This window comes from Phaethon lepturus, unplaced genomic scaffold, assembly GCF_000687285.1.
Source record: "Phaethon lepturus isolate BGI_N335 unplaced genomic scaffold, ASM68728v1 scaffold45228, whole genome shotgun sequence".
NCBI lineage: Eukaryota > Metazoa > Chordata > Aves > Phaethontiformes > Phaethontidae > Phaethon > Phaethon lepturus.
Genome location: NW_010560644.1, coordinates 1 through 10,409, shown reverse-complemented (window position 1 = coordinate 10,409; position 10,409 = coordinate 1). Strand labels below are relative to the sequence as shown.

General features: G+C 40.3%; 1 protein-coding gene across 1 annotated transcript; it reads left to right on the top strand.

Moving 5' to 3' along the window:
* Positions 1–565: 565 nt before the first annotated feature.
* Positions 566–10,365, top strand: LOC104625949 (mucin-5AC-like; the record flags this gene model as incomplete). Its single annotated transcript, XM_010293730.1, has 2 exons — positions 566–1,243; positions 9,169–10,365. Coding segments are annotated over 2 exons (1,875 nt in total), but the record flags the coding sequence as incomplete, so codon positions are not given.
* Between the last annotated feature and the right edge of the window lie 44 nt (positions 10,366–10,409).

The following is a 10,409-nucleotide window of genomic DNA, read 5'->3' as shown; positions in this document are numbered from 1 at the left end:
CCAGAGGGTTCCTTATTAAGACTGGTATGTATCAATTGACTGTTAAAGGAAACCTTAAAACCCAAAAAACCCAAAGTGCCCTCAAATAAATGTTCTACCAACACCTGGAATCTTAAATTGCTAGAATTAGATAACAAAAGCAACAACCATGAGGTGGAAATTTAGATTGAAAACAAAAAAAAGAGAAATGTTTTACAAGAGTTTTAAAGCAGGGAAAGTTAAAATACTGGAATTATTATTAGAAATGCTCCCTCTGCCAAGGGTCTTGCATGCAGAACCCACTGTGCCGCCCACTCTGCGTCCTGGAGGATTGCTTGAGCAAAGAGGGGTTGTAGGTCCCTGGCTGGAAGAGTCTTGGCTCCGCTGTGTGCGGTGGCTCGGTTTGGAGTAGACAGGTCAGGAGTCCTGGTTCAAAAAAGAAAATAGATATCAAAAGAATAAAAAGCACACTTAAATCTCACAGAAAAAAAAGGGGTTTGAAAAAAAGACTAAGAAAAATCTTATCCTCAAAAGATGCATTTCTTAATTTTTGGTAAGTATTGAGACCTGCTTATTTCGTCAGCAGGTGCAGGCAGCGTGGTGCACGGCACAGACGAACCAGCGGCAAAGGGAGGAACGCCGCGAGAGGCCGAACCCACAGCGCTGGGACTAGCGACAGCTTCGGGTGAGAACCGCGGCCCGAGTACAAGCAGAAAAGCAACCCCGGAAGATGGAGTTTTGCCTGGGCCACATCTCCTCAGGCGAGGCGCGGCAGATGAAGTGGGCCACCGACCCACCAACACCACCGCGGCACCCACGGAGCCCTCGACCCACACCCCAAAGCCCACCATAACACAAACAGCAGACACATCACTGTCCCCCATCTACAAGGGTGAAGGCACGAACTCGCCATGGACTTCCCCCCAGACAGCCCCCATTGCTGAAGGCCGCTCACCCCCAACAGCCCTAGACAGCTCCTTAAGTGCCACAGACTCGGGTCTCCACCATACATCTGACCCCGCTGTGCCTCCGGCTGACAGGAGCAGCACGGGGGGCCCTTCCACAGCTGCCATTTTGGCTCTGGCAGATCTCACAGCACCTGGCGTGGGGAGCACAGGGGGGCCCAGAGGGAGCCCCTCAGTCCTTGGCCCCACAGGGCTGCCCAGCCTTGCTTGCTCCAAGAAGGCTGCCTGTGGTGGGACACAGACCTCCATGGCCACCACAGGGATAGCTGGCATGGCATGGTTACGCACCATCGCTGCAGGTAAGAGGTTTTTACAGATTTGTTAGGTAAGAGTGATCAGCTTTTTCCTTTCTCTCATTTATTTGTTTGAAACAGTTCATTTTGGGTCAGATAATCTTCTTTCAGAGATTTTTTTCTCTCCTCCCCCACTGTCATCTGAAACACACTAATATCCCTTAGCTAGGGAGATATTTGCATTATTTTCTGTAAGCTCTTCCTGTGTGACACAGCATTATATATGTCTGCTTACTCCTTAGAAACTCTTTTTTGTGCTGTGGAGTTATTTATTCGCCATTGCAGATGCAGCATTCCCCCCTGTGCAGACGTCAAGGAAAGCTCCGGTCACTCAGGCCTTCAGGGCATGAGTTTGGGCTGCAGGCAGAGTTAGCGACTTGGCTGCAGATTGATGCCTTCAGCAGTAGAGAGGTTTTTCTTTGAGCATTCACTCACAGGAAAAATTGTCCAAATTCTCTACTATATTTGCCCTTTTAACTTGATAGTCCATCAACAATGCGCTATGTTGTCTTACTGCTTTTAGGCAGTTACCTGTGTCAGAGTTGGGTTTTGCGTGCAGGGTAAGCTTGGCAAAGGAGCTGTTGAGAGGATATCTGCTCAGACAATAGCAAAAAAATTAAATGATGCCCTAATCCAGAAGTAAGTGAAAATAAAATAGTATGGAAATAGGGGAAATCACTTCCACAGCAGTTACCTGGTTTGTGTTCAAAATGCAGTTCTTCGCTGATACCAGCAGAAGGAAGTATTCAGTTACAAAACAGACTGGTAAAACCTGATAAATCAATCATAGTTTACTACAGTGAGTATTCATTAACACAGGACAGTCAAAGAATGAAATTTATTATGAATTGCTTTTCAACCTGTTTAGAAAAGTACTCTGATTTGCCACTAAGGTTTCCTTTCCCACACCAGAAGTGCAAGAATTATTCCTGTTTCAGAACTGAAATTCTCCTAAGAAAGTTCATTCCTGGTTAAAATGGCAGGCTTAAAAAGGAAATTATCAACAGCCTTTCTGAAGGTGCTGCATTCTTTCTAAACTAGTCAGGCCTTTCCCTTCACTTTCATTTACATGTGCAAAATAAGGAGTGTACGAAACTAGGTGTTCCTACCAGGCAGGTACAAACACCTGACTGCTGCTTAAAGGGAAATAATGCTGGCTTATAAAAACATTACTAGAGGGACATCATAAAAATAACAATTTTTTTTGTAAGGGATCTCTTCTCATCCCATGTAGTGAATATTGCCTTTATATCACAAAGATATTTGCGCCAAGATCTATTTCTATGAGTAGATTTTGCCTGCAATTTCTATTACCTTTTAATAGTATCAGGCCTGCCTCTTGGTGTATGTATCTGTGTGGCTCTCCCATCTAGGATTTAGACACTCAGTGGACTAAAACAATAAGCAGACTCTACCAGCTATTTGTACTTAAAATTCAAAGGGAAAACAGGGGTCTGTACCTTTTTGCATACACCTTTAAGATTCTCAGAATTCTATCCAAAGCTCCTTTGTTTCAATTTGATTTACCTCCATGTTTTTTAATACTACACCTCTCTTTCCAAATGACTCTACAATAAGCTGGGAGGATTCCGCCTCCCTCCAATTTTTTAACATTTTTAATGCATAAAGCAAAAGAAATATCATGTTAAAGACAGTGGCTAAACAAGCAGAAATGAATTGTGAATAGCAAATTTTTTCTCCCTTACTAACACTTGAAGAAAGGTCAAGGATGTGCGTTCAACTTACCTAACTGCTTGCACAACCAGGCAAGAACACACACACGTCAGTCCCTCAGACCATGACATATGTGCTTGCTGTAGTTTCAGAACCTTTGGGAGGAACTTTTAATCTTTTTGTTACCCAACCATGGCAAACCAAGCAATCGAGAGTGTCTTTGTATTACATGAAAAAATGGAAATTGCAGTTTACAGAGAAAGAACATTTATGTGAACAAATGCAAGCTTCTAAGAACTATTTAATTATTCAAGTAGGAAAACTGAATTCACTTTAGTTTTGTCATGAATATATTAGCCAGTGTTTACTAGTTCTTCACCTGTGAAAAAGGCATTTTTAATGTAAACTATCTCAAGCATTTACAGAAAAACCTTGGATATTCAAAGCAGAATTGTACCCTGCAAGTTCTACAACACAGCAAATAACATTATTTTTCAGTACAATCAAACCAAGCATTTCCCTAATACTCATAAACCAGCTGATTAAATTATATGCTGAAGACTTTCTAGGTCATACAGGCAAATATCTACTTTTCTACAGGCCTTGCTAGTTACTTTTGAAAATTGACCTCTAAACCTAGAGCTGAGTTGATTCTCCATCAGGAAGCAGGCACTAAAAAGGTGTTGGCCCTTTCCCTAGTCAAAAGACATGGTTTAGTGGGAACTGTTAACTACAATCTAACAGAAAATACAGATAAGGTAGTTTGTTTTTTCCTGTGCCCATCTTGAACAAGGAATTTCAGGTTTGGAAGAAGTGCGAGAGGAAAGGGAAATGGGATTCTGGAAAGCAAACAAGGACAGGACTTCATGTGTAAGGGAACCCAAAGCCAAACAGAATTGTGGTGTAATTTACACCTGTAGATTTTCATATCTGTTTTAGATTAATCATGATAAAGAATTCAAGAGGCACAAAGCATCAAACTCATTCAGTATTGGCGATGGCCCGAAATAGCTGAAAAGCTTTTAATTATCATCTAAATTCATGGATGTGGTAGTCCTTCTTCCTTAAACTACACTGTTATCTACTACTCCAGCTGTCTAGCAATAGCAGCATGTGAAGTTGCTGAATTTTGCCATTTTATCTGTGTGTCTACTTTTGTGTGTTCCCCCGAATCCTTTTGTCCATTCTCTCATTTAGCCACAAGGGAAGATATTCCAGGGGACCACTGAGACTAAGCAAAGCTGACTGCTTGCATTTATGGGAGTAGGATATAACCTTGTCCCCAAAGAATTTGTATGATTCAGCTAGGAAGGACGAGGCTGATGAGTTTTTTCTTAACAATTAACATGGGCCTTTGTTAGTATACAGAAATTCACAAAATAGCATCAGAAAATATTTTCTCTTTACCCATTAAAAAGTTGGAATACTGAAGCGTAAAACTCAGCAACACTACTGTCTTCCTTTCTGTTATGTGCCCACCCTGAACTTAAATATCTAAGACATGAGTGTGTGGCTGTGGCCTTAAGGGTGTAGATTAGTCCCCATTCCTGATCATTTCATGCTCAGATTAACGCACACTGACCTATTCAAGCAACAAGTTTCTTATTTACCTTACCTAGAGGGAAAGTACCATATTCTAATTTTAAAATCCTTGGGCTGTAAGGTACAAGCAGGTGTGTCACTTACCAAACCCTCAAAGTGCTGGCATTATGCAAGGTGCTTCACTTTAAGAGCATTTCACCTTGACCGTCAGACTCATCTTTTTCACTTGGTTGTGAGAGTTATTTCCGTGTTACCAAGAGCACAGTAGATACTGAAGGGAATTTTGGACTCAGCTGGTAAAACTACAATCTTGTAAGAAAAAAGATGGATTGGACAACAAATTTATCTCGATATAAGCAGGAGTTTATGTATGTTATCATAGCATTATGCTGCTTTTCAGGTAAGTTTAATTTATTTGCTACTTTGAAAGAAAAATTTTGTCAGTATATTCTGTAAAGGTTTACATATTTTTCAAATGAAATTACTACCACTAAAAATTATAACCAAAGATAACATTTTATGTGTATCTGTGTAAGTACTTCAACCATACTGTTGACTAAATTTATTCAGAGTTTACCTTGTGGTACAAGTTAAAAACCCTTTGCTATATACCTTTGAGTGGCATACTTATCTTGCTCATTGCCTTGTTATTTTTTAGCACTCATATTTACTCAAGTTTTCATCAAAAAGGAGAAAATAACAGGGAGGAAGACATATGGTTTTCCAGCTTTAGTGGATATAAATGGGGTGGTAATAACAAAAGCTGAGCTCATCTAATTTCAGTTAGCAAAAGCCAGAATATAAACCGTTACATTTGTTTTAGCAACCAAAGTTAATTTCTTATGTTTTATTAAAAGAATGAGTGAAATGTTAATATTTACTTCATAACTGCTTATGTACAATCCTCAGTTTTTAATTCATAAAAAGAGGAAAAAAAAGTCCAGAGCATAAACATTTCTAGAAAACAATCAAGCTAGAAATATTTTGAAACTTTTATAATCCCTTCAAGTTGTGTATTTTTTACCCATGAAAAAGTGATATCTGAAAATCAATAATGACATTTTCAATGGCTACAAAATTACATAGGTCTGAGGCTGTGGAATGTTCAAGTCACTGAAACGATATTTCTTAAAAAATGAAAATTAACTTTGTAAGTGGCTCTGAATTTAAAATCTAGTAGGCATTTAATAATCTAAAAATTCTGGATTTTTTTTAAATTCAAGTTTGAATTACTTGATTTCTATATGGAAAAGCAGTTTTGTGGCAGTGGTTACTCAAAGGAGTATAAATCTCATTTTTCTAAAATAAATAAGACATTTAGGAGTTTAAGTCACTGGGACTTAACAGAGCTGTCCAAGCACGGAAGGAGAATTAAGTAAAATTAATGGAGAAGAAGTTTCAAATGCATAGGTAAAAACATTCAAAATCCCTTTGTTTACATAACCAGTGGCTTAACTGATATTAGTTTTAAAATAAAGGCAATTAAGGCTGTTTTAATTCTGAATTAGAGGGGAAACACAGGAGCTAAACATTGCTTTAGATGATACGGGCTCCCAAAAACTTGCACAATACAAAACTTGTGTTAATATAGATCTCTCCCAGTAGCCTTTTTGTTGTTTTCATCTTAGCTGGTGTATAGAAACCTGCACAAGGATTTCAGCCCACAGCCAGATTTTAAACGAGTAGCATTTTGCCAATTGATGTGGAAATATTTGCCTTTTGCCACCGCATCGCAAAAAAACTCTAGCTTTGATTTACAGTATGAAAACCATTGCTCTAGTGCCCCACAAATTTCTAACTAGGATCAGGAAATTCATGGTGCATTGCAATATGCCTGCTGTGATGAAACCTCCGTAATTTGGTGAATTCTTTGTGAATACTACTCCGTTAGGACAGGTAATCATGTCCTTGGTTCTATAGTTTGCAGTTCAATCTCAACATTTCAATGTACGCAAAATTACAACTTAAATATGAATATATCCAGTTACTGTTAGACAAACACGTGGTTCTTGTCTGGCATATAGAGAGGTTAGCCTCTGTGAATCGCCGGACCTCTATGCCAGGAGCTGCTTGCATAGCTTGAAAGCAAATCATACCTCCCATTGTACAGAGAGCAAACATTGTTCTACGTTACAGGAACATTGTAAAGATACCGATACCAAGGGACGGATGAAATGTGTACCAAATGTACCAAATGAAGATACAAGACAAAACTAGTTCATTGTGTTTGGTCCCTTCCTTTGGTATTCTGAAAAAACATAGCAAATCTATTACACATTGGCAGGAATGGATTAAAACCCCCAGATAGTACAGAAAAAAAGGCAGAATTTTCCAATTTTTTTAGTGTAGATACAGAAACAACCCAAGTTATAGGGATCCCAGTATCACACATTTTAGAAAAAAGATATTCTATATATATATGATGCTTATACAGTTCTGCACCCTTTCTTCTGATGAGAAATGTGCTTTCATTGACTCTTGCCTCTGAACTTTCAAGGCTTTATTTTATTGCAAGCATTAGTGTTACCATGTTTGTTATTTTTAATATTCTGCAGCCTCCCAAAGCCCTCTCATGCACAAAAATGCTAGAGCCTCACTTGAATGAGTTTGGAATCTAGAAAGACAACAAAGACAAAGGAACAGGGAAGGGGCATGGCGTTATTTTTGTGTATAAAGAATAGAGCTGTTTTGCTTAGCGCTGGATCATAGCTAACAAGTCATGCTAAGAAGGAGTATTCAGTAGTTTGCTTTGCACAGCATGTTAATGTGGCAATACAGCCTCCAGACTGGAGGTGGCTCACAGCCAAATGGCTCCAGGTGGGTGCAGAGCAAGCTCAGGTCTTCCAGCAGACAAGCAGAACAAATATCTGCATGCAAAAGTCCACACAAATTCTTCTCTTCAGTTCTCCATCTAGTGTATTGTGACAACAAATAAGTTGTTTGCTAGGATGTTAGGATATGACAGTGATTCCGTGCATTTCAAATAGCTTGGTCCAAATACCTCTTACTTTCCCCATCCTTTCTGTAACGGCACTAACTGAGGCAGAACATTACACCCATGAGTTTCCTGGTGGGTGTCAAGCACAAGTATTACCTAACCAAGCTGGTATGCCTCACAAGAAGAGAATCTTTCGAGGTGACACAACCAACCTGACGGGGGAGAAACCATGGTGGCATGGAGTGTGATTCCTGTAAAGAATTATTAGTAGAATCAGCCCCTCCTTAGAAACATACAGTCTAGATGATTTTGAACATTTGTGTATCCTTCCAGGGAAGAGGGTAATTCTTTTAGGCTGACAAGCACACAGGTATTGTGTTGTAGATGAATGAATGTAGATCAATGAAGTAGATATGGATGAATAGCAGATCTTGCAGGTGCTGCCATTTCTGAAAACCTGAAAAAAAATTATGCTATTAATATAAATTGTTACGTAAAAAGCAGCTTGAAGAGAGATGGACTTTTTAAAGAGGGTTTTTTTGTTGACCCCTTTACTGATTTGTTGGGTATCTACTACTGTTTTGAAATCTGAGAATAATAGAGATCACTTAACATTATGTCCCTCAGTAAAATATATTAAAAATCTTGAAATACTTCAGAGTTCTCAAGAAGCTATTCTAGCAATTGCTGAACAGTCAGTCTTTGACTCCCTTTTCCATGGCTTATGGAAAACTGCGGAGGCCAAAAAAAAATAGGAACAGGTAGGAACATGATTTCTCCTTGGAAGGGAATAAATTTGTTTTTTTGAGAATTCTCATCTAACTATCTTGCCTGTAATAAGAACAGTGGAACTCACTACTAAAAATTAACAAGGCCATATAAAATAATGGAGTGTTAAGAAAGAACAGATTGTTCTGAACGATCCAATCTCATCTCCTTTTTTGACAAGAGCTTTAGCCAAAGGGCCAAAAAACCTTCCCGTTACACAAAGCATTTAATCAAGTGTTTACCAATGCTTGATGTAACACTGTTCTAAAAGAAGAAATGACCTGGGGTATAGAGGAAAACCTCAGAGATTCGTGTTCAACAGGAGGCAAATTTGAGTTAAAAAATGCAATTAATGTTTAGCTGTAAATTAAGATTGTGTTTTAAATGTCACAATTCACAGTCCTCTGCCTTAAGTGCATTTTTTCGTGATTGCTTTGGAAGATACATTATAAAATTATAAAACTCAGGAAATTCTCCAAATATTTTGGAAGGCACACTGCAATTTAAATGTTTCTAAAAAAGGAATTAGAGTTCTAAATTCCAGTAGATGAAATTCAACCTCCAAGTAAGATAGGAAGTACATGTTCAAATGAAAATGACATTCTAGTTCTACTCTTCTTCTCCAAAGGTGTCCTTAGAGAAATTTCAGCTGTACATATCTATGAATTTGAACATATAGAGAAACATGTCGTGTGTATTTCGATATAATTGTACTGTTCAAGTGGCAAAGCTACAGTGATCCCTTTCTGAAGCACAGGCTCAGACATAAGAATGGTTCCTCCTTTAACCCTTTGCTGATTGAAGAAAAAAATGAAGTATTCAGAAAATATTTAAAAAAAAAGACAAAAAATAAGCAAACAAAATTTTGTAAAACTACAAAAAACCCTTACAATTGCTCATTTATCAAATAATTCTTACACACAAAGACCACCAAGTGTGCTATATTAAAGGCACTTAAAAGAGTAACAATATTAAATTCTGGAAAAAAAATTCATTTCTGCCAATACAGGAACAGCAGTTGAAATGACCACTCCTAAAACATCCAGCGACACAGGAAAATCCACTGCTGTTGTTATCACCACCACAGTAAAGGGGACAACTGGCTCTTCGACCGCAGTCCTTGCAGAAACACCCTCCTCTGCTCCTATGACAAGATCACCATCTGCCACCACCTCGGCTGTTACTTGGAGCACTGCGCTGGACAAGATTGCCCCAGATCAGACCTCACCTACACCCACCTCTACTCTGGCATCCACCACCACTGCTACCAGTACAGGCATTTCAACCCTTGAGCTAACCACCTTGGGCATCTCCACCAGGGCGGAAACTTCCACAACAGCTGCCCAGTCCACTTACACTCCTGAGACCACACCAAAATCCACAGCCACCACACCACAAAAGTCTACTCTGGAGACAACCTTCACACTTCACTCAACCAATACAGAAACACCCAGCCCTGCTGCTGCCACAACCACTGCCGTCACTTCCAGCCACACAGGAACATTCACTGCTACCGTTGCCACCACGACAGCTAAAGTGAAAAGAGGATCTACCAGCACAGTCCTGGCACAAACAACCTCCTCTGCTCATGTGACAGGCTCAACCTCTTACACCACCTTGGCCGTTACTCAGAGCATGGCTCTGGTCAATACTTCCCCAACTCTGACCTCACCTACAACCACCTCTAGTCTGGCAACAAGCACTATTGCTACCAGGACAGGCATTTCAGTCCTGGAAGCAAGAACTGAGGGTGCATCCACCATGGTGGACATTTCCACAATGGCTGCCCAGTCCACTGCTCCTCCTGAGACCACACCTAAATCCGCAGCCACTGCAATGGAAATGACTGTTCTAGAGAAAACCTCCACACTCCCCTCCACCAGTGCAGAAACATCGAGCCCAGCTGCTACAACGAACACTGCTGTCCCTTCCAGCCACCCAGGTACATCCACTGCTGCTCTTGCCACCACCACAGCTACGGGGACAACAGGCTCTTCCACCACGGTCCTTGCAGAAACATCCTCCTCCACTCCTGCAAGAAGCTCACCATCTTACACCACCTCGGCTGCTATTCGGAGTACTGCGCTGGACAAAACCTCCCCAACTCCGACCTCACCTACACCCACCACTACGGCCCCCCCCCGCCACTGCAACCAGTACAGGCATGTCAACCCTCGGGCTAACCACCATGGGCATGTCTACCACGGTGGACAATTCCGCAACAGCTGCCCAGTCCACTTATCCTCCTGA